The following is a 24,726-nucleotide window of genomic DNA, read 5'->3' on the forward strand; positions in this document are numbered from 1 at the left end:
TTTGTTATTGCAAAATACATTATAAATCCAAGACTAGTAAAGATCATTCAATAGTTTCCTTTTTGTCCAACATTTTGACACAACATGACAATGCACATGGCCTCATTCGTAGTGTGGTCTGTGTTTGCTACACTGTGTGGAAAGTATTGTTTAATACTAGCAGGTATGTTTTTCTATTTAGGACCCCCGGCTTGAAGTATTTCCAGTTTCCCCAAATTCCCCACAGTGCCTGACTGCCCAGCACAGCGGACAAGGACTCATGGAGCCATTTAGGAGAGCAGCGGGTCAATGTTGTGGCCTTGTGCTTATTGATCCCATCCAGCCGACAGACATGTCCACTTCCCACAGCACACAGTGGGACAGGAACTACTGCTCGACACCCCTGGATCATCAGCTCATGAGGAGAGGTATCTTTTTATGTGAGGGATTTTCTAAGAATGCTGCTTTGAAGATGCGGGAATGGGGAGCCATGAATGGTGAGATTCTTGAGAGAAAAGCAGCTCCTGGGATAGAGGGGTTTCTCAGCAGGAGCCGTCACTGTTGAACTATGGCATCCGAGGTATTCTGTGGACAAAAGGAAACTTATACCAGCTTTCTTGACCAATTTGGACTTTTCTTCGATAAGGAATCTAGGGTAAGAATTTTGCATTTGACAGACATAAGCAAGTCGTAGAATCTCACTTGCTTTGACTGCTCACTGAGAATGGGAAGACATTGCCCAGCAAGTGTTCTTTGTCAAACATCTGCGATCAAAAGATACAAATCAGTGTAGAAAGTCCCAGTAGACTTGGGCATCATTGCGGGTCATTGTGGTAATCACGCAAAGGACAGCTCTCACATACCTCTCACATTTAAATGTGGAACTAGGAGAGATCCAGTCGCTGATAGCTATGACTGCAAATGGCCAACTCATTTACAATCTGAATCCCATTTGATTCCCAGCGGCTGTCCCAGGCACCTCTCTCCACAAGCTGTACCACCCGCCAATGAGCCGGCGACAGAGAGCCAGCTTGCCACATATGGATCGTCCCTTGATATCATTCAGTCAGCGTGTAATCTTATTATGCAAAGTCTTAATCCGCACCTATGTCCCAATGCCCAAGGGTGGCAATATTGTGATATCAAGGTTCTGGTAGGTCATGTTGCATGATCCCTACTCTATTCTGTGGAGAAGATGGGGGATTTAAAAGCCATCCCTAGAGGCCAAAGAAAAGGAGAGAAAGAGAGATCTATGGCGGGACCAGATGTATGCGTTTGTCTTGTTTTTTTTCCCTTTTGGAGAAAAAGATTGACATGAGGTCTCCAGCTAGGATTAGACTTGATTTGGAGCAGTGGGATTTTTTCCAGCGGACACATTATTGGACAAGGGAATAAGGGGCCACCAGCATGGCAAAATTGGATCAGGATTGGCAATCGCTGTTAGTCAGCAACGGTAAAAACGACTGCTAAAACAGCAGCTGCCCTGCAGATCTCTCCCTCCTTTCAGGTGAAACCACCTTTGCAGTCTCTCGGAAAGGGAGTGGACGGAAAGCGAACTGAGGGTGGGAGAAGCAAAGAGATATGAAGGTTAGTGGTGGTGGGTGTAATTTTGATGTTGGTGAGATTTAGCACTAGCATAATGGGATTAAGCGAAACACCTTTGTGCCCAGAAAAAAAGCCACCTGGTGCTGTAGAGGTAGTGAGAGAGAGAGAGACAGACACACAGGCTGAGGGAGAGAGGGAGAAGACTAATCCGTTCCCACCTCTGGGATGTCATTCATAAAGCTGAGAGTGATTTCCGCTCTGCTTGCTTCAAGCTAATTCCATCACCAGGAGCAACGGGCGAAGGGAATAAAGAGCTCATTATTAGAGAGGGAGAAGACTAATCCGTTCCCACCTCTGGGATGTCATTCATAAAGCCGAGAGTGATTTCCGCTCTGCTTGCTTCAAGCTAATTCCATCACCAGGAGCAACGGGCGATGGGAATAAAGAGCTCATTATTCCAAGCACAGCCTAAAATATGCAGGCATTCCCATTTCACTTGGAATCGATACCACATGATGGGTTTTTTAGACCCAGAAGTTGTAGATTGATGATCACTTCCTCAAAGAGAAGGGCGGGGAACAAAACGGGCAGCTCAGGTGTGGTGGACACCTCAAAATGACACCTCTATGGCTACAGTGTCTGCAATTACCACCCACTGCCTCTCACTCCAAATTAGTGGGTTTCCCTCAATGGAGCTATAAGGCCTATAACCAATTAAGAGATTGGCAAACAATGACGTTGCATCTCCAAGCAAGCTGCGCATGGCCAAGCAGTTCCTTGTTGCGTTTCAAGTTTATCAAGTCCACCTCCTTTGAGACATTACTGCTGCACCTTTTCAAAGTCTATCTGTCTAAACACAAAAACCATCAGTCTGCCAACTTGTATGACATGCTAACATTAAAAAAACAGGCAAATGAAGGTGTGTGACGAGCAGGATGACATAATTATTGGCAAGGGAGGACGGTGTGTGTTTTTGGCGTAGTGGTTGGGGGCAGGTTTGCTTGATTAACAAGCAGGAGTTATTTTTAAAACCAGGTCCTGACATGTCCGGGCTTGTGACGGTGGGGTGGGGGCACCTGAGGGCCAGGTGGCTTCATGGGTGCACCAGTGCTGTCACTTGCTCAGTCTATGAGCACATTGGGGACACTGTGGCATTGTGACTCCCCTTGGCAACTGCTTTCACAACAAATGTGTAAATAGCCTTTAAAAGAAAACAGTCATGATTCAAACACACCAATTCATATTTCAAGAACATAGCTCAGGTCTACACATTACAGCAAAAAAAATTAAAAAAAATAAATAAATAAAAAGAATCCTGTTAACCCGGAATAAAACGTACCTATGATGTTTCTTAAGTATTTTGAGAGGTTATATTTTGGCTTAATAGAACTGTATCCCACTTGGTCTGTTTCTCTTCCTCCCTCTCTCTCTCTCTCTCTCTCTCCCTCCCTCATTCTGTTTGTGTCCTCTGACCACCTGACACCTTTTCAGATCCTGTTGGCAGACAGCACACGTTTCACCTGGCAGCGGAATTCAGTGATTCAGCCCTATCGATGGTAGATAAATCAATGTTATCTCCTTTTTCCATGCCTCTGTTTCCATCGATTTCTCTCTGTTACCTTGCAGTTTGTGAAGACTCGAACCTCGCTCAATTAAACTGCCTTACTTCGCCAAACGAACAAACTGAAACATAAGGCTGAGGACAAGATGAGGGAAAGATCAAGGAAGAGGGTAAAAGAAGGTTGCTTCAGTTCAGATTTAATTCCTCAATGCAGCAGAAATGTCAAGTGAGCAGTTTTTCCAAATCACAGATGGGACATTTTGCAATTGTGCATCTCAGAAGCTGGTGAGTCATATAAATGCTATTTACTGAGACAACCTTCCTGTATAGTAAAATCTCATCAATCAGAGAGCAGAGAGTTGTAGGTTTATTTCACCCATACACATGCACTGATATTTTCCTTAACCACAAATAATAGATAATAAAAGAGACCAGGGCTAGTTGTCACACTTTTTAATCTGCACTGAATATAAGTTTAGTTCTGTACTCCCTAGTGAAACACTTAGCACTAACATGCTAAGTATACTACAAATGCATTTACATATTTATGTACTTAATAAAAATGCCCTGCAATTGTATTATTGGTATACTACACTGGTATACTTAAGGTCTGCTAAAGTGGAACAACTATACTTTTTGCACTTTTATTGTGTGGAAGTAGTGCTGAAGTCCAACTAAAGATATACTGAAGTATATTTGATTGTGCTAAAGTGGAACTATTGCAAGTATACGTCAGGTACACTTGAAATATCTTGCATTTAAAGATCAATATTATTCAAAGATCATACCGTCCTCATCAATAATGACGTTAAAACACATTTTAGGCTTTAGTTTGGAACACACACACACACACACACAGACACAACCACAACCAAAGAGGTCTAGCATTGCATGAGGGCTGTTAGCATTATTGCCAATTGAATGGATAGGATGAAGAGATAGGCAGTAAACCTCTGGCTCTCTGAAAGACTCCCAGTCATAAGCAAACCAGACAACCACAACACAAGCATAGAGACATCAAACATCTTCAGCAGAGTTCATCCACCAAAAGTAGAGGCAAAATGATACCACCTTTAAGGTGAAGTATGTCATTTTTAGCATGTGTTTGGGGCATATTTACTTATCATCATATCAAAAGGAACATACCATTATGTACAAATCCTGTAAAAGGGTAGAATAAATGCAGATCTAAAATAATGCAAATGTACTATTATTAACCAGTTTCAATTAAATTGAATTCTGAATATTTAAAAGGCTAACAGACTGAGATATTTTCTAATTTTATGTTTTATGTTCTCTGCCATCTGGCTCAAGGTTTCCCAAAAGGTAACTCTGAAAATTTGGCTGGACACTTTTGATCTGACATAGGCATATACGCATTCTTGTCTAAAACAGGGAAGCCATTAGATTTTAACTGAAACAGGAGTTAAAAAGATCTTCTGTTCAACTGAGATTATGCCTGCATTAAATGAGAAACCGAGAGGGCAAAAAAGGTGATTAAAGTTCATTCAAAAAAAAGAGCTCCTCACTTCCTGCTCCTTGGAGTGAAGGCTCTGCATTAAAGGAAACTCTTTTCAAAACTACCTGTGAACAAGAACCAGGATCAGTGAAAGTCTTGCTTACTTTGACAAAGGTTTCAGGTTACCAGGTTCACACAGTCAATGGGGACAATAACGGGAGAACAGTCACCGAAAAAGGGAGAGTCAAGGTTCCACTTAAATAGTTTGTTATGATGTAATTTCCCCCACAAAGTCACAATAATGTACTCATATTGCACCCACTGTCCTGGTCAGGTATCGGCAATTAATTTTAAATAATATTTGAAATAATCTTTACAAATTTGGTCGAAAACATTATTGCATTAGCCAATAGAATATACATTGCAAAGATTATTTTTAACATAAAAAAACATAGCTTTCTCATTTCTCAACCCAAAACTATCTATACACACACACACACACACACACACAAATCTGATCTATTTTTAAGAAACTATGAAACACTGAAATAATTCAGTTGACCTACATTTAAAAAAAGAAAGTTTACTGAAGTGACAAAAAACTAATTAAATAAAAAAAAATCATAACCATGCAAATGGTTATCCTCATCATCTACAGTCACATACACAGACGTAAAGAGGCAATCATTCAAACGAACACAGCAGCCTTACTGCCTGGCCAGACCCACAAGTGCACACTAGGTTAAAAGTTAGCTCCCCTCAAAAATAGAATGATGATGTCTATCATTGCACTATAATGTGTTGTTGATCCTGTCTGCACATATAGTGGGAACTGAGGACTTAATTAGAGCTTTGACAAGCCCACTCTCAAAAGTGATGAGATTATCTGTAATTGATGTCACAGTCGATTACAGTTCGGTCCATTGCTGGTCCACTGGCAGGTCTAGCCTCGGTTCAGGCCTCAGGACATTGATGAAAAGCGTGGTTTTGCCCCGATCAAGCTGTTTCTACTGTGGGACGACAGATTTTAGCAAACAGCCTAATGACTGTTTGAAGTTTAATAAAGCAATGACCCTATTCCAATGCCGCAACCTTGTAGATCCCCCCAAAATTGAGTGGGCCGGAGAACAATAAGGCAAAGAAAAGCTCATCATTAACTGGAGGGCCTTTTTCGACCAGTGATGTGTGGAGGCAGTTTGTGACTTCATTGTCGGAGGAGGAAAAAAATGCATTTATTTACATGCAAACAAAGTTGACTAGAGCTAAGAGGTTACTGAGCCGCCTGGTCCTCTCAAACACAGGGGAGAAAGGAGGGGGCTAGGGAACAAACAATGTTTTTTTTTTTCATTTTGGTAAGCGTCTGGTACGTAAAAGAGCACGTCTAGCTCAGAGGAAACAACCAAAGGGCTTTCTGAGACAGTGAGAGTCTGGTGTGACCCAATTCTTGAAACCAGTTCTGGTTATTAGGTGATGCACTTGCTGTAAGGTACATGTGAATGAAAATGTTGCATCCTTACTCAAGAAAAGAAATGGAAAATGGGAAGGTTTTTACAGTGTGGTCGCTTTGAGGATCTATGTGGAGACCATTAAAAGACCATAAAGAAATAATCAGTTATGAATGAGGTTGACTTCCTGTTAAAATCTACCATGTGTCCATAGAAAATGTCCCATTTTAAAAGAGCTAAATAATAGTCCAATAAAAACTTGCTGAACGTATCCAAAGTGTCATGTAACCTTCTTAACTTCAATGCTGAGTGAACAGGAATCGCAGCACACAATCGTTTCCAGTTCTTGTAGGTCATCCTTCTCTAAGATGAATTCTCCTCCACAGCGGCAGCTGTACGTATAACACTTAGTGTCTGAAACAGAAGAGAATGCCTTATCATTTTAACACAGACTGAAAATTAACCAGTAAACTGCTTGAGGACAGATCACTTACCACAATCCCAGTTCATTTCGTTGAGGGTTATATGAGCGTCCACTGGCCAGCTCTGTTTCAGTTCAAGTGCTGCAGAAAGAAATGCAATATGAAGTCAAATTGACGATCGAGTCCAGGATGAAGCAATAAATTTTAGTCAATATTCCATCTTTCTATTATAAACAAACCAGTATTTCCTCAAGGACCACTTCATTTTAGCACTGCATTTCAGCATTGCATAGAGGAATGTAATACATTATAGCTAATACACCACTAACATACATAAATACATTGACCTTAGAATAGTGCCATATTTAATTTTTGACAGGAATGAAAATGGGGCTGTGAATTTTTTTTTTCTCAAAATTGTACAGTGTGTTCAATGGACTGTACTGTTGTTTAACAAAATTACGATTGTTCAGCTGATGAAATGGCTTTCTGAGAAAAAATAAATAAATTCAGTAGACAAAAACTCCATAAAAAGTTGTGAGATGTGTAAATGATGTGATCTCAGACCCTTACAGATATTCATTAAATTCTTAGAATTTTTGTAAAAAAAAAAAAACAGGCCACATCCTGAACCTTTGAGCTCTTACAAGAAAGAAAGTGTCTGGAAGATTCAAAGCATCTGTAAAAAGTTTCCAGAGCAATCCTTGCTAGTTGAAATATTTAAGCAATAATCACGGAGGATTGGTGGTAGGGCTGAACGATTTTGGAAAATAATCTAATTGCGATTTTTTTTACCAATATTGCGATTGCGATTTAATATGCAATTATTATTTTTTAAAGCTCTTTATGTTCTGTATTATTCAACAAAGACAAGCTATAAATCATTGTATAGTATGACCAACACACTACACTACCAAATAATTTCACTAAACATTATGAAAAATTTATGTTTGTTTAATTTAAAAAACCTACAGGGAAAAAAACACCTGCATCACTTGAAACATTGAAAAATATGACGTACTGACACAAAGTTAAAATGATTTGCAACGGTCGCTTTGTCGTGTCCAGTGTAGAGCTGTTGCGGTGCGACGCGACAACTGTGGTGTCCGGTATAGACACGGTGAGTGAAGCCGAGATCAAGATATGCCTTGTCATATTTTCTGCATTTAGCATTTGAATGACCAGCATCTGCCTGGGTCTGTGCGACTTCATCTATGGCTTTTCTCTTTGCTTTCACAAACCGATCCATCTCCCATTCTAATTACGTCCTTTGGCTGTTTACTGTTTTATTTATTTTCTTTTTCTGCTGATGGCCCGCGCTCGACTTGAAGCAGCGCTGCTTAGACCGATGGGTGTGTGTCATCAAAGTACTGAGAGAGCTATAAGAGAGCGCGGACGTCTCCTTATGCTTTCTCTCGCTCGCCGTACTTTGATGTCATACACCGATCTGATCTTCAAGTCGAACACACCTCTTTACTCTCGCCTGTCACGTGACCGTGTAATCGCAGCCTCTGCAATTGAAAAATCGAAATTTGTCATATCGCGATATTATCGCAAATGCAATTAATCGTTCAGCCCTAATTGGTGGGCCGTTGTTCCACTTATAAGAGATTTAGGAAAAGGGAAGCTGCGAAGTCATCTGAGGTCATTTAGCATGACCTAGCGAAGCCTTCATGTCTCCTACTGCTGCTATGAATACACACAAATGAGTTGTCTTAAAATATTCATTGAATATTCAAGCAGGGAATGCTGGGCATCTCAAAAGGCTCTGCTTTAAAGGCTGCTAATAAGTGAATTTGAAACTAAAACTGTCTGTGAAAAAGTGCAATATGACAAGTAATTGTCAAAATGGCGAGAATGAAATTAGATCACGTTGCTTCATAACGAATCAAGGAATTTGAGACGCAACACTTCCACGTAATGGTTCTTGTCCCTTTCTGGCAGCCTGTCTGAGATATTGGTAATTAACAGGTGCGAGTGCAGCGTTTTATCATGCTTTCTATTAATTCGTTTTAAGGAATGTCCTAAGTAGGTGCCATTTCAGTTCTTGCGACTAATTTCTATCATTCATTCCCTACAGGTACAAAAAATAACTTGATGAGACAAAGAAATGAGCTCTGTCATTGAAATAAGTAGTCTGATGTGTCTCTATTCACCTCAAAAATATGAATCTCATTCGGATATAAAATGAAGCAAAAATTAAATGGCAAGTAGGAACTGAAGGGAAGATTTCAGTTACGCAACCAAACAACTTGATTAATTACCTCACACTATACAGAGTACCCCAGAATAACCTCCAGTAATGAATGCATGGCTATCCCTTGATGCATTTCCGCTCGGTCATTAAATCAGAGATGCATAAACTGATTAGAGGCATAAAGACTTCTCCTATGACAGTAAACAAGTAAACACATGAATAAGACTCTGCTGATGAATATTCATGACTGAATACATTCCTGATAAGAAGGGTGCATGAATATTTATAAATACTATATATATTTTGTAACTGCGAAAGATTAACCCAATCAGATGTGGCCTTTTAAATAGAAGCCATAGTGTTTGACATCAAACCATGTCTGGTCAATATTGACACACATTTCGATGTCTAGTGAATGACTGCAGGGCAGGCTACTTAAGTTAGATGGGGATTAGTATATCCTTTGAGCTGGCCGAGAATCAATCCCAAACTTAATTAAAGCAGACCATATAGGCTTGAGTAGGGAGCCGAGATTATTTTTAATATCCCCTTAAACTAAAATATCAACAGTAGAGTTTATGTTAAATGATCTGTGCAGACTCTTTTCTTCTAAAGATGCACCAATATTTATATGTACTGATAATTATTATCACGTGATAAGTGAGGACCAATTAACAGTCAGTTAAAATTCTATACTATAAAAAATAAAAATAAAATCAGTAGAAAAATAAAATACAATAGTAATTTTAGGCATCACAACATTACTGTACACTGTAATATTAATTTTGATCTTTTCTAATGAATACATTAAACAGTGTTCTAAAATTTGTAGTTTACATTTTTTAAATGAGCATTAGAAGATGGCAACGGCAATTTAAATGTAAAAATAGAGGAAAAGAGCATTAAATTAAATATCCAATATCAGTCAATAAATACAATATGGACCGATAACAATCAAAAAAAAAAAAAAAAACGTAATATCAGAAAATAACCAAAATGGTATGGTTATTTATCATGCATTCCCTACTTTTTGAATTTACTAAATAAAATATAAAAAATAAAATAAAATATTGATTTGATTTTAAATTATTTTATTTATTATATCTTATTAAAATATACCACAGAGTAAAACAAGATGAACTATTACTAAAATTGCTCTCTTTTCCATACACTATATAGGAGATAGTAAAGAAATGAACAAATGACAAAGCAATGGCATCAGAGAATGTATTTAACAAACTTTTTGGACGGATATGAGCATGCAAGCTAGTTTATTTGAGGACTGGTATAATTTGAGACCCCGATTTTACATTAATTGTAAGCCAAAATTTATAATACACACAAAGTTTAACAGACATTTGACATATAATATAGTTATCATAATATCTAAAAAATAAATAGTTAATAAATAATTCATTTTTATAAATATTTCTACAATAAAAGGCAAACCTTTATTTAACACATGCATATGAAGTCAAAACAAAGCATGTCTGACATGGGAAATAAAGTCACCGCATCTAATTGATGAGGTCAACTCCATCACTCCTGCATGTGCAGCCCAGTCGAGGCCTGGCTTTTCTGTGGACACTCTCTAAATGTCAGTTCTGTGGCTGTGGCGATCTATGTTAGCGAGTAGCTGTGCAAACTGTGTCCCCCCCCCCAAAGGCGATGCCACAGCTCCCCAGTTAATGGCACACAGGACCCTGGATGTACACTTATTGAAGGTCCTAATGGAAGGCTAGGGGGAGCTTTTCCTTAGACGAGAGAGGAGAGAAACAGACTATCACTTCATGTAAGAATTGGCCATGTGTGACAGACCTGACCTACATTCTCTCTCGCTCGCTCTCTTTATTTCCCTCCTCCTCTACTACCCACAATTCTCGCTATGCTCTTCTGTAAGGAAGCATCTGTCCAGACCAAAGACAACGGCTCTGTTTTCATTACTTCCTTTGGTATTTTAAATATTTCAGACAATTTTAGTCGTCTGCCCCGAAGGGCTAGACAATTATGATTTTAATACATTTTTATCAACAATGACAAACAGAAATTGATGATGAATTTTAACATTTTTATTTAGCATAAACTAGATTTGTCCAAATTGTCCAATAATGTTTTGCTGAGCATTTACAAAATTCGATACAATAAAGCCCATTACACCTAAATATAATCTTTCTAAAAACAGTCTAGTTTCAACAGTGGATAAAACCAAAATTGCTAGTGGATTCTGGGTGGGTGCTAGGCTATTAATTATCAACCAAAGCCCACCTCATGTCTCTGATATTTTGGTCCCTAAATATGGCTCAGAACCCTCCTTTCACTTGGATTTTGTTGCCCATTTTTTTAAGCGACAGGCGAAAAATCGTAAGGGTTGTCACTTATCAAAAGCATTTACCGAGCATTTATGAAATTCAATAAATCATAGCCCATCTAAACCACTAATTCCTCCAAATCCCTTCAGTCTAGTATGGTTTCAATACTTGAGAGCCCATGAGAGGATAGACAGGTGGGAACGTACCCCGTAGCTGGAGGTTGTACTCCTTCCGGCTCTCCTCATTACTTAAGATCTTCCAAGCCTGGTCGACATCAATGAATCGCTGCATGTGCTGCTCTGCTTCACCTTCTGATACGTCCGGTCTCTGCTTGTCCGGGTGAAACTGAATCAAAATTGAGTGATGAGATTGATGACAGTCCTGCTTTATTGAAAGTATTATATTTGGACAATTATGTTTAATTAAATCACAACTGAAACTGACAATATGATTGGAGATACAAAAGGCAGACTAAGAATGTAAATAAAACGACAGTTGACAGAAGTTCATGGAGAATTTGCTAATGGACTAGCCATGCTTTTGGACAATTTACCAGAGAAGGCAGACCACGGATACTAATACAAACGATGGTGCAAAAAAAGGCAAAATATATATCAGTTAGGACAGATGTGTCTTCTCAATGACAAGACTGGACAGAGTGGACGGTTAGAAGGGCAAAGGTCGCCTCTGTCCTCCAGCCAAAAACACTAATGCGATCTCCACTTTGCATCCTAAAATATGACAGTTCGTACTGTAACATCACAGCTTCACTAAAAGAAAATTTATTTATTTTTTTACCCAGAAGTCTAATGCAGCCCCCCTTAAGAGAGCTTTAGGGGTTATTTTGACAGTCCCTTCCAGCCTGGATGGATTCTTACAGTATAGAGTTATTCTTCTCCTTGAGGAATCTACAGAGCGCAGGCTGTGGCTATCGATTAGTGGGGGTCGAAGGTCAGCCGAGCCGAGGGGCTCTTCATTCGCCCACTGGAGAAGAGCAAGGTTGAAAGGGGCAAACGGAAAACAACTTAGATCCTTTCGAGGAGGCATTCAACCAAATTCTGATAATGCTCTGGCACAGGCGAGCAGAGAATTGCATGTGTGTGTTTGTGTTTTTGTTTGGTCGCTATAGTTCAGAAGCTGCACCGCCGCCAAAGTCGGGTAATGATGCATGGGGTGACACTGGGATACAATAACCGACAATCCGGGGCAAGCCAATTACTGTCCACAGCGATTATATTTTTAATTTTAAGTAACAGGAAGACTGAATTCAACTAATCATTTCAAGCAATTACGTTTAAAACTAATTAAGATTTAAGGGTGCCCGTTTTCCGTTGTTTCCCGTTCACCCCCCCCCCTACTCTGTTTGTGTTTTTGTTGTTGTTTTCACTTTGTTAATGGGCGGTCAGAATGCGATGAGAAGAGGGACAGAAAAGCAAATGCAGCAACAAGCCTAAAATTAACTTCCTGATTGAGAGAATCATTAACCATTTCTTGGCATTATTACAGTGTTGGTGAAAGAGGACAAAGCGCTCCGCCGCCTCGAATATGAAAAAGAGGGGCTGATGCGCTTTAACGGAAAGATCCTTAAATATATTGACGTAAATCATTCATTGCAGCCATCCAAATGATGGAAGGCTTTTGGGAGTGCGTTCACTCCAGCACTAGCGCTTTCACATGCCACTATTACATTCTGAGGAGGATTTCAAATTGGTAAAATGCAAAAAAGCATCCTTCTTCACTCAAATCTCAGTTTAATTAAAAGTACTAGAGTAAAAAAGACATTAAGATTAGGAACTGCACAGGATACCAGCTAAGAGGATTAAATCGATTTGTGTTTAGGACGCTTCAGATCAGAGGATCAGAGAATGACCAAAGCTAAATAGCTAAAGTGAAAACCTGAGCTGAAAGTGAAACTTTAAATCAGCATGTACAATAATTTCAAATGAAATCAAACCCTTATGTTTAAATATCGGAAATGCTGTTCTTAATTCTGTGGTAAATCTGAAACACCACCTTTGCTAAAGTAATATGTCCACATCTATTCTCAGCCAGATCAGAAACATAAAAACAGCTCTGTTCCTGAACCCTGAGAATGGTCGAGCAAGCTTGGCAGCACAATTTCTCAGTTACCTCCAGCAGGACGCCAGATTCTGCCAGAGACTTAGACTCTCTCCCCAGTAGCGGAATTGGAGATAGGGTTTTGCTTTCCTCTGCTCTTTGTAGGTGAGCTTGAGGAGTCAGGACCACAGGTGTGAAGTGCAATTTAGCCCTGGCAAGCACATACCGCTGCTCCACAAACATCTCCCTGGGTAGTCTTTTGTCAAATAGACAATCCCTGTGAACTAGGGGATTAAATCGATTTGTGTTTAGGACGCTTCAGATCAGAGGATCAAAGAATGACCAAAGCTAAATAGCTAAAGTGAAAACCTGAGCTGAAAGTGAAACTTTAAATCAGCATGTACAATAATTTCAAATGAAATCAAACCCTTATGTTTAAATATCGGAAATGCTGTTCTTAATTCTGTGGTAAATCTGAAACACCACCTTTGCTAAAGTAATATGTCCACATCTATTCTCAGCCAGATCAGAAACATAAAAACAGCTCTGTTCCTGAACCCTGAGAATGGTCGAGCAAGCTTGGCAGCACAATTTCTCAGTTACCTCCAGCAGGACGCCAGATTCTGCCAGAGAATTAGACTCTCTCCCCAGTGGCGGAATTGGAGATAGGGTTTTGCTTCCCTCTATTCTTTGTAGGTAAGTTTGAGGAGTCAGGACCACAGGTGTGAAGTGCAATTTAGCCCTGGCAAGCACATACCGCTGCTCCACAAACATCTCCCTGGGTAGTCTTTTGTCAAATAGACAATCCCTGTGAACTAGGTTTCAGGTCTGTCGTAACTGAGCGTTTGATTTAGTGTCTGATGGATAGATGAAGAAATGCTGGCCTGAATGTAAAAATACCACATTGTTTTGTAAAGAAAAATTTATATATTTTTTTAAATTGCTCAAAGACAAAATAAAATTAAAAAAACAGCAAAATTACCTTTTTTTTTTTTTTTTTTTTAATGTCCCTGGTTGTATTAGGCATGGTTTATTAATGTTTCTTTTCATAATAACATTATTTAATAAATTTGATTACATATTTGTTATTTCTACACCTAATTGTTTCAGTGCATATGAGGGGAAACTTTCTTAAAACAGCTAGATTTTAATGGTAATGCTTAGTATACTGTTATCCAAAGTCTTCTTAGGACTCATTCTGACATTACAAACACTAAGCTGGTAATCACACATTTCCTATGTGTCACTCTACAACTTCCAGGCTGTGTGGTTCAGGTACTTGTCATAAATACATAACACAACGAGAGGCTGGTGCTCTGTCAGAGCGACCCGGCCTTCTGCCCCTCTGGAGTTACACGCTTTAATTGCTGTCTCTTTGCACGCATTGTAAAATATTCATTTACTGGGGCTAATGGAGCTTGGAGAGCAGGAACACAATATAAAAGGCTGGGCAATTTGGAGCACTCGCCAGCTCTAACAATACATCATCATCTCTCAGTGGCTGCGAAGGGAGCACTGCCACATCCTCAGCTGGACTCTGGTATGCTGCCTGCAGCCGCTCTCAGCTTCAATGGAGAAGGAGGAGAGGAGACAGGGGGCACAAAGGCTACTTCCATCACACTACTGCCACCTACTGTCAGGCTGATCTCAGAATGAATGAACGCAGGACATTGACCTACTGCAAACAGTAGTACAACAGTATGGATTGGTTTAAGCCTGAGGTTACTCTTGTAATGCAAATTGTGAGGTTGATTCTGAATCAGTAAACTGACTCCTGTTCAACTGTCTGGCTATAATATGAAGAAACAGATATGTGATATCATTTCTGTCATGATACACTGATTCATTTCACTGTGATTGGCAAAAAAAATTCAAACCATTATCAATTTCATTACCAATGAATTTCCTGCTGTATATTGTATAAGGTGTTGGTTCGGCCTCTTCAAACTGCTTCTACAAATTGCACGGCACACATCCTGATTGATCGACTGGTGTTATGCGATTGCTGTAATTAAAATGGGTTTGGGATTAAACAAATCAGCTTTAGTATAACTTGACTGGGATAAGTCAACCTGCAATGTGTATTAATGAGAAATACTGATGCCATTGATTAATTGTGCATATGTTTTCAAAGCTCGTATTTAGCAAGAACAATTTGCCCTTGGAGGAAACTTTGATGGGAGAATCAAGCATAATCTGCAAAATCTATCTCGGTTATGAATTTTATCACTATGAACTCAGTAGACGTGCACTGAATAACATATTAAATTGCATTTATGCCAGTGGTTCACAGTCTTTTTGACTCCAAACTGCCTACCATTTTTCTAGACGATTTTCAAACCTATGAGCATCAATACATTAAAACCAAAAACAACTGCAATTAATTTTGTGATTTCAGATGTTTTGAAAATTGTTTGTTGGTCTGCATGACTGTAATATATAGGACCAAATCTCTACATTATGGTCAAAAGTTGGTTGAAAGTATCCCACGAGGAAAAAAAAATGTACATTTATATACATCATTTTTTTTATGTTTTTGAAAGAAGTCTCTTCTGCTCAGCAAGGCTGCATTTTACTTGGCCAAAAATAGAGTAAATCAGCAGCACCAGTCCTAAGTTCAGTTAAAATGACTAATATGAATTCATACATGGTTTTAATTCTAATTACTAAAGTTCTACCATTAAATAATACTTGATTATCATATAATGCTTGACTACTTGGCCAAAAATAGAGTAAAACAGTAATATTGTGAAATATTATTACAATTTAACATAACTTTTTAATATTTTAATATATATATTAAAATGTAATTTATTCCTGTGATGGCAAAAGCTGAATTTCAGCATCTTTACACCAGTCTTCAGTGTCAAAGGATCCTTCAGAAATCATTCTAATATGATGATTTGCTGCTCTATTATTAACACTGGTTCTTATTATCAATGTTTAAAACAGTTTCAACCCTCTACATTGCGAGTAAATCACTCGCATATGCGACTAATCTTCACTCTGGGCGACTAAATGATGTCTAATATTAGCTTCAATTGCCAAGGTGTCCGTAGAGGGTTGAGTTTGCTGAACACCTACCATGAGGATGAGCTTCTGATACTTCTGTTTCAGTTCTTGTATGTCATCTGTTGGACAGGCACCTAGTATTGAGTACCAGTTTTTCTGTGGACCACTGGAATCTGCCATAATCCTGAAAAAATACAAAATACAAAAAAAAAAAAAATACACAGGAAAGCATGAATTGTGTTCAAAACCAGAGTCAAGTACAGGACGATTCGCTACTAGACTTGTGCCGGTATTCGGTAATGTGATATATCACGGTAATGTACTTATTAATTCACAACATACACACCCCCATATTTAACCCTTTAAATAATGATTAGTTAACAGTCAATAGCTTTATATTTTAAACTGTTTTTAGCAGTCAGTGGACAAGATGTACTGTACGTCACATATAACTACCGTAACAGCATACAAAGCGATAAAAAGTGTAATATATATATATATATTGCAGGATGGTATCGTATATGGAAACTGTCGCGCTTCGCTTACTAACCTAATATCAAGAGGTTTTCTCAGCTTCTAGGCAGCTGTCATGAACGTCGTCCCTCCCAGTCCATGCTGCTTCCCGTGTGAGTGTTTGCCTCGCTCTTTAACGCCCTGACAGAAACACGTGTGATTTAACAAAAAGCCATATTTTGTAATTACAAGTATAATTAAACTACACAAAATGGGCAACAAATTATTTGTACTTATGTTTGTACTTCAACAATTAAATGTATTTATATGTATGTATAAATCTCGAGATGGCGGAACTCCTCAACTTAAACGTTTCTACACGGATGCTTTAGAGAAAAACACGTGAAGGGAGCGCAGGCACGCTGCTGTATCTATGGAAACAGACGTCACGTGCTCAAGGCCATAGATACATAACTATGCTCAAGGCAAAGAGGCGTTTTGTTTGCAGCTTGTTAATTTCAAATATTTAAAGCAGACTTTTTCGCTTTTGTTTAATTTTTTTGTTTACAATGTATTGAAAAACAAAAAAGGTTCTTAATCGCATTTTATTGGGATTATAGGTATAAACAATGTCCCTTTAAGGGTATTCTAGTCTTTGGTATAAATATGTTAGCGGTGGAAACATATGACAGGACATGCATAACGATTGAAATTCAGAAAAACAAATAATTGGTGTATTTTTACAATTACTTAAAATAAATCCAAATGGTAGCCTATTTCAATTTATCAGCGAAAAAAATTAAAAATTAATCCTGATAGAAAGCATTTTTTTAAACAATTATTGTTCAAATATAGAACTGAGCTAAAACAGAAAATGCAACAATTATAGGCTATTACAAAGGGATGTCACAAAATAGTGAGATTTTACATTGACAAAATGAGTCAAAACACTTCCATCCGGTAGTATATGTGTGATTGTGACAAGGGTTGCGAGAAAAGTTGGTGGATGTTTGTTAATTGTGCTGGGAATTATATAAAATATCCTGGGTGTCACTGTCTACTGAGGGCAGAAAAAGAAAAAAGAAAAATCACACAGTGCACACCTCAGCCACTGTCTCCAGCTGCTAATTAACAAAGTCTTTAATGAGCACTCTGATAGAAGCCACACGTAACAGAGAAACCAGATTGTTTGTCAATGCATGTTTCCCCATTTTTTGTTTATTATGAAGTAATTAATAATTCCATAATGAAATGTACTGATTTATTTTTGTTTGACATTTCAGATAAAGCACAGTAACTGCTGTTTGTTTTCTTGCTTTACTGATGCGTGTAATTCGTTTTTTGTCTCTAGAAAATCAAGTCTAAAAGGGCAGGAAAAGATGTGGTATTGGAGTGTCTCAAAAGTTGTAGAGAGAATAGTACAGCTTCATTACAGAACACTTATCATGAACTTATACTAATGTGATTCCCTTTCTAAAAATATAAAGGCATTTTTTTATATACAGTATTTAACATAGGCAGCATGTCTCTTAGAAAACACTTTACCAGAATTATAAAGACATTTTATATGTCAAACAGTGTCTGTTGTAGTATACTCGACTGCTGTTGTTATTTACAGACTCTGTAGGTGTTGACAAGAAAGGCTTTCGACTGGCGTACATCTAACGGCACTCAAATATTACTTTAATTACTGGAACTGAAAAGTAAACAGAACAAACTTTACCATGACATTGTGAAACACTTCTAACATATAATTATTTGTGCTAATTACTGATTTAGGAGTTGGGAGGAATTAAACAAAGTAATTAGCAAATGGCATTCTGATTAGTTCGAGCCTTGTTCTTGTGTATGCATGTGATGATCAAACGAGCAAACGCATCTCTTTGAGGTCTTAAGGTCATTCATAAATTAAGCAGGGTTTTGTTTTTTGGTTTAATAAGGAAGTGCTTTATGAACTCTGCAGAAAAACTTTAAATCCTAAACTATGGTTACAGATACAATCTTAAAAATAAAGGTTCCAAAAGGTGCTTTTCTAGTAACGCCATATAGAAAAACCATTTTGGGTTCTCCAAAGAACCTTTCATTCTAATTATGAAGAACATTTTAATAATCTGAAGAACTTTGGTCCATTGTAAAGAACCTTTTGTGCAATGAAAAAGTTCCATGGATGTTAAAGGTTCTTCATGCAACCATAGATGCCAAGAACCTTTATTTTAAGAGTGTGGCTCCAGATACACTCTTAAAAATAAAAGTTCCAAAGGCGGGGCGTGGGGGTGTTCACAGTGATGCCATAGAAGAACTTTGGTTCCTGAAAGAACCTTCTTAGAAGAACCATTTATTTCTTAGTGTGAAGAACATTTTCGTAATCTAAAGAACCTTTTGTGGAATGGAAAGATTCTATGGATGTTAAAAGTTCTTCATGGAACCATCAATGCAATAAAGAATGTATTATGCTCCTTGAATGGACACGAAATGAAGACATCTAGAAAACAGTAAAACTGTGGTTGAAACTGTTGGTGAGAGTAGCTCAGTTTTGAATGGTTCGTATTTTGTGAAGAAAATTTAAATTTCATGAAAGATAACTAATTTTATCCAGTTGATATAACAGATTTGGAAGCCAGAGATTATGAGTGATCATATTGTTCATTGACCCAGAGTTGAATTTCACCCTGAAATTTGGCTCTAGGAAACTGGCTGTTCCTGCTGTGTCCATAACTCCAGAGATTCAATTTGAAAACTGTGGGCCAAAGAAGCTGCAAGTTACCTCCAGAAGTTGTTAAATGTTCAAAATTTTGGCTTACTGGAAAAGGTGACAAACCATTTTGATTCCCCAAAGAGCCTTTAAGTCAACAGTTCTTAAAAGAACCATTATTTTCTTAGTGTAAAGAACATTTGAATAATCTAAGAAACTTTTTTCCACTATAAAGAATCTTTTGTGCAATAAAAAATTGCCTTTGTTGCAAGATGAAATGAGGCTTTGTCTCTACTTGTATTGTATTCCTTCTGTCCATTTTTGGTGCATGATCGGGACAAAACAGGAAGGAGTCATCAGGTGCATTTCAATGTGACCCTCACCCCCGCCCTGCACACTCAAACATATTCATCTTCACTAGAGAGTGCGTAGGTAGCTGGAGTCTCACAATGCCAAGGCCCTAATTAAATGAGATGAAGGACAATCTTTTGTTTGTAATAGCAGGTTGGAGCTAACACTATTGATCCTGTTGAGGTCAAGCAGTCGTAAGGATACACTGCAATGTATTGAAGCTTCTATCACTCCCATAGTGTCATTATTATAATCAAAATGTTGACCAGTTTGATGTTCAAACCAGGCTTAATATCATTAACAAAACCTATACTCTTAAAAAATAATAATAATAATAAAAAAGTGCCAGGAAGAACAAAAAATGGGTTTCACCGCGATGCCAAAGAAGAGCGTTTTTTTGAAGAACCAGTTCTTAAAGGAGACATATTATGCCCCTTTTTACAATATGTAATCTAAGTCTCTGGTGTCCCCAGAATGTGTCTGTGAAGTTTCAGCTCAAAATACTCCACAGGTCATTTATTATATAATTTTGAAAATGCTTATTTTGAGTGGAAGCAGAAACATGCGCCATTAAAGCTTAGACCTGCTAAAAAACATCTGTTTTGATTCTGATTATCATGTTTATTGCGCTGAAATCATGCGTTTTAAACCATATTAATTTAAACTTCGGTTTTCTGAGTGCACACGTACAGAAAGCAGCTGTCACAGCATGTGAGTACTAAACTAAGTTCTCATTCACACACAAGTTTACGTTAAAAACACACAGGAGTTACAAAAACAGTCGGTTAAGTCTGTGAAGGTAACTTAAACAGCTGGGAAATAAATCGCATGTTTATTTTAGATCTGTGTGGCAGCAGCAATATACATTAAATAAAGGGGAGCGAAATCAGACACGCTTGTTTTTTCAGACGCTTGCAGAAAAAGGCTTACCAAAACAAAGTTACTGGGTTAATATTTTTCACGTTTCCTTGGTTGGTAGATGCACCGGGGACCTGATTATAGCACTTAAAACCTGGAAAAATCAGATTTTCATGATATGTCACCTTTAAAGAACTTTTTTTTGTTGGTGCCATAAAGAACCTTTTCTGGTACTACTTCTGGTACTACTCTGGTTTTAAAGGTTCTACAAAGAACCACTGATGAAAAGGTTCTTCATGGCTCCATTTCTTCCAGATCAATATCCTCACATTTATCTACTTTTCTTTAATAGGTTTGTTCATAAAATAATTTAGAAAATAAATAGAAAATCCAGAAGTAACAAGACTTGACTAGATATGATTAAAATGTTTATTGCATTTACAGTATGCATCAAGGCAGTATACATCATACCTCGATACTGTGTGTATGCGTGTTTAATAACGATGTCCACGAGTACTAGAGCACTCAGACTTGACAGCAACGACCAATCATATTTTTTAAATTCACTGCAATCATCATTTTCATGATCGATCATCGCTGTCAAGTTTGAGTATTTGATTATATTTTTTCTCTTTTTGGTTATTTTCTCATTTTGAGTACCTGAGGTACCTGAGCTCTGACTGGTTAGTGTTAGGACAGCATGCCATCCAGATGGTCAAAATAAAGACCTATCAGTACTGGAAATGAAAAATTGACAAAAATCCCTAGTGAATACAGCAGGTTAATGTCAGTACCCCCATCATCCACTACTATGCCTTTTTTCATCCAGTGGAACCTGGTTCAAAGAGTTCCCGCTTTCACAGTCCTTCTGATGAATGGTTGAGGTTGGGTACAGGGGATCCTGTAAAAAAAAAAAAAAGACACTTTTCATTATTTCATTCTTTCTCAATTTTCATAGTTTTAGCACAGGTATAATAATGCAAGATGACAAACAAATATAATGGAAAGGTATTTTCTAAGCTGAGTCAAAGTCAAAGTGCTATCTTGCAAGTTCATCCATCAATTCACTCTCCAAACCACTTATCCTCTTTAGGGTCATGGGGGCTGAAGCCTATCCCAGCATCTTGGGCCACAAGGTAACAATGTTTATTGTTACAATTATTATTCTTTAGTTTGGGTTAAACAAATCAATTTTGCTTGGTTGGAACAGCAGCTACGCTAATTATGTCCCTATTTGTTTCTCTGTTTTTGCCACGGGATTGACATCCCGTGGTAACTAGGATTTACACAAGCTTCAGTCTGGATCCAGAACACCTGAGAAGAGATGATGCCAACCCCTCAGAAGACCTCAGATGATGCCAACCCTGAAACAACATACAGAACTACCACATTTTGCTATAAGTTTGATTGCATCATATAATAATTGCTGTTAATAGTGTTCATCGTCTGTTTGAATACATCTTTAATTGATTTTTCCACACATTTCTGCCATATGTGCATTAACTGACTATTAACAGCAATTATTATATGATGCAATCAAACTTATAGCAAAATGTGGTAGTTCTGTATGTTGTTTCAGGGTTGGCATCATCTGAGGTCCTCTGAGGGGTTGGCATCATCTCTTCTCAGGTGTTCTGGATCCAGACTGAAGCTTGTGTAAATCTTCTCAATTTTCATAGTTTTAGCACAGGTATAATAATGCAAGATGACAAACAAATATAATGGAAAGGTATTTTCTAAGCTGAGTCAAAGTCAAAGTGCTATCTTGCAAGTTCATCCATCAATTCACTCTCCAAACCACTTATCCTCTTTAGGGTCATGGGGGCTGAAGCCTATCCCAGCATCTTGGGCCACAAGGTAACAATGTTATACAGTACCTATCAAAAGTTTGAAAACAATACAATGTTTTTTGGGGAAAAAACTCTATTACTCACCAAGTCTGCATTTATTTAATCAAGAATGCAGAGAAATTAGTTATATTGCAAAATATTATTACAAATTAAAAGAACTGTTGTCTATTTTAATATATTGTAAAATGTAATTTATTCCTGTGATCAAAGCTGAATTTTTAGCAGTCATTACTCCAGTCGTCAGTGTCACATGATATTTCAGAAAGAACCTTTCTGTGCTGCAAAGAACCTTTTGTGCAATGGAAAGTTTTTTTTGGGGATATTAAAGGTTCTTCATGGAACCATACACCCTGCCAAATAACTGTTTAAGAACCATTATTTTGAAGTGTAATACCAAAAAAATAAAATAAATAAATAAATAAAATAAAATAAAAAATAAAAATAACCACACATTTTCATCACTTAAAATAAATTGAACATTAGCTGAAATAAATTATAAATATAATTACTTATTTTATGTCAGCTAGATGCCAATTTAACATTTTTATTTTTCATTTTAAGTTGAAGTACTAAAATAGCTAAAACTAAAATAACTGTTAAACATAAAATGACTCAAAACACACAAACACACACACACATATTATAACTTTTAAAAAAAATTAAAATGAAAACAGAACACATAAAAAATAAAATATAATTCACAATATTTTCAAAAATCCATAATAGTATATCAATGACACTAAAACAACACTCATTCAAATCAATTTATGATTGCTATTATATAATATATATCATTAGATTTATAATTATGTATGTACCATATTTACATACAGCCTACATCCTCAATTGCATACTGTTTCTCATAAAACTGATTATCAGCATATTATTTACAATTCATAACATAACCATGGGTGTTTTTTCAACTACAGGGATTTTTTTAATGATTTTTATTAAACCTTGCTTTTTTTTTTCTCTTTGTATTAAAAACTTGGAATCTTTTTAACATGTCATTTGCTTTTCTTACATTTTAAATTAATTGTAATTAATTTAATTCATGTTAAATTAATTAAATTGTAATAAATATTTACACATGTTATGTTCTTACTCTGGTACCAGGCTCAATCTATTTTAAAATAAGATATTTATAATATTTTACTATATATTACATTTTTATAGTATTTATAACTGTAATAATTTACTGTAATTAAAAGGTGAGGTATGAGATATACTGATGTATTTGGGACATTGTTAGTTCACAAATAACAAGTGATAGGGTGAAAATTGTGTTTTCAGGGAGTTTTTGTATCTCAAAATTCCTTGTAGACCTCTTTGATACAATTCATCCACCAACACTTCTATAATGGCACCATTTGTCTACTTCAAACAGTTTACAGACCATAACACCACTTACACTATTTACTTCAACTGTGACACACACACTAGATCAAATCAGCAGTTCAAGACTGAGGTTCCACGCCTGGCCATTAGTATGAAAATTATCCTCGTGTTTGTTTGCAAAGCACTCCAGTGGCGATGAGGGAAGTGTTTGAGTTCCTTGTGTGTGCATGTGAGCTTGTACTCATCATTTCCATAGGTGAGGCTTGACGCTGCCCCCTGAAGGGTGCATTGAAACACCCTTTCTTCTCCATGAGTACCAACCACTTGTAATTCAAGTAGAGCCGGCAGCTTTGTCCCTCGGTTCACCGATTGTTCCAGGTCGACATGGATGCCCGCTAAATCAGTCTGAACAGAGCGCCCCCACCAAACACACGGGCAGAGATGTGAGAAAGAAAATAGGGGAAAGAAGATCCAGGAGAAGAAAGGAAAATACAGTCTCTATGTCTTGGCCTTGACATCCTGGTTGGAGAGAGGAATTCAAGGCCTTGAATGGCTGCCAAGCTTTAGGGTTGCTGTCTCCGTCTACATGGGGGGCCCTTCGGTTCATTCTGGCTGTTAAATCAAACACGGTTTACTTTCAGGGAGGGAAGTGGTCCCGGATAATGAATGTTGTTGTGGATGCGTGTCGCACCTGAGATGACACAGAGGTACCGCAGCGCTGAAAGGAGTTCAAGTGAATGATGACGGATTAAAGAGTTATATCTCAGCATGACACACACTGTACTCACAAGGCCTCGCCGGTTAATGCAAATCTACCACAATGGCTTCCCCCGTGAAAGGGGCTTTGACCGACAGTAGTTTGGCAGGGAGCCACAAGCGAGGCAGCACCCCTGCCAACCGTCATTATCCAAGAGGTGAAATCCCCACCAGTGGGCTGCCCAACCGACCCAATGCTCTGAGCTCTCCTGGAGGAGGTAAGCTCAGCCCAGAAGCACTCAGCGCTCGTATTTGTTTTTCAATGGGAATACCGACCACATGGGGAACGCAGTCAAAGAGCTTTAGAAAGTACAGACATTTGGGAGTATTCGTACTGTTTAGAAACTCTACCAAAGAAAGGGCGTTTTCTATTCAATTAAGAGCAAGTGGACACCACATAATCCTTTTCCTCTCCAACTCGTTTTCACTTAATTGAGTTGA

The 24,726-nt window shown here is 37.8% G+C and overlaps 1 protein-coding gene across 2 annotated transcripts; it reads right to left on the reverse strand.

Moving 5' to 3' along the window:
• Positions 1 to 5,192: 5,192 nt before the first annotated feature.
• On the reverse strand, positions 5,193 to 16,617 carry LOC107707429 (dnaJ homolog subfamily C member 24-like). Of its 2 annotated transcripts, XM_016511425.1 has the most exons (5): positions 16,538 to 16,617; positions 16,060 to 16,171; positions 11,124 to 11,262; positions 6,484 to 6,552; positions 5,193 to 6,403 (listed from the first exon to the last, which is right to left on the reverse strand). In XM_016511425.1, the coding sequence occupies exons 2-5, from the start codon at positions 16,165 to 16,167 to the stop codon at positions 6,270 to 6,272; spliced, it is 450 nt and encodes a 149-aa protein (XP_016366911.1). In that variant the 5' UTR covers positions 16,168 to 16,171; positions 16,538 to 16,617; the 3' UTR covers positions 5,193 to 6,269. The 2 variants fall into 2 exon arrangements, with proteins under 2 accessions (XP_016366911.1, XP_016366912.1); XM_016511426.1 differs by lacking the exons at positions 5,193 to 6,403; positions 6,484 to 6,552 and adding an exon at positions 10,162 to 10,362.
• Positions 16,618 to 24,726: the final 8,109 nt, after the last annotated feature.

Source organism: Sinocyclocheilus rhinocerous, unplaced genomic scaffold (genome assembly GCF_001515625.1).
Source record: "Sinocyclocheilus rhinocerous isolate Xijiao unplaced genomic scaffold, SAMN03320098_v1.1 scaffold534, whole genome shotgun sequence".
NCBI lineage: Eukaryota > Metazoa > Chordata > Actinopteri > Cypriniformes > Cyprinidae > Sinocyclocheilus > Sinocyclocheilus rhinocerous.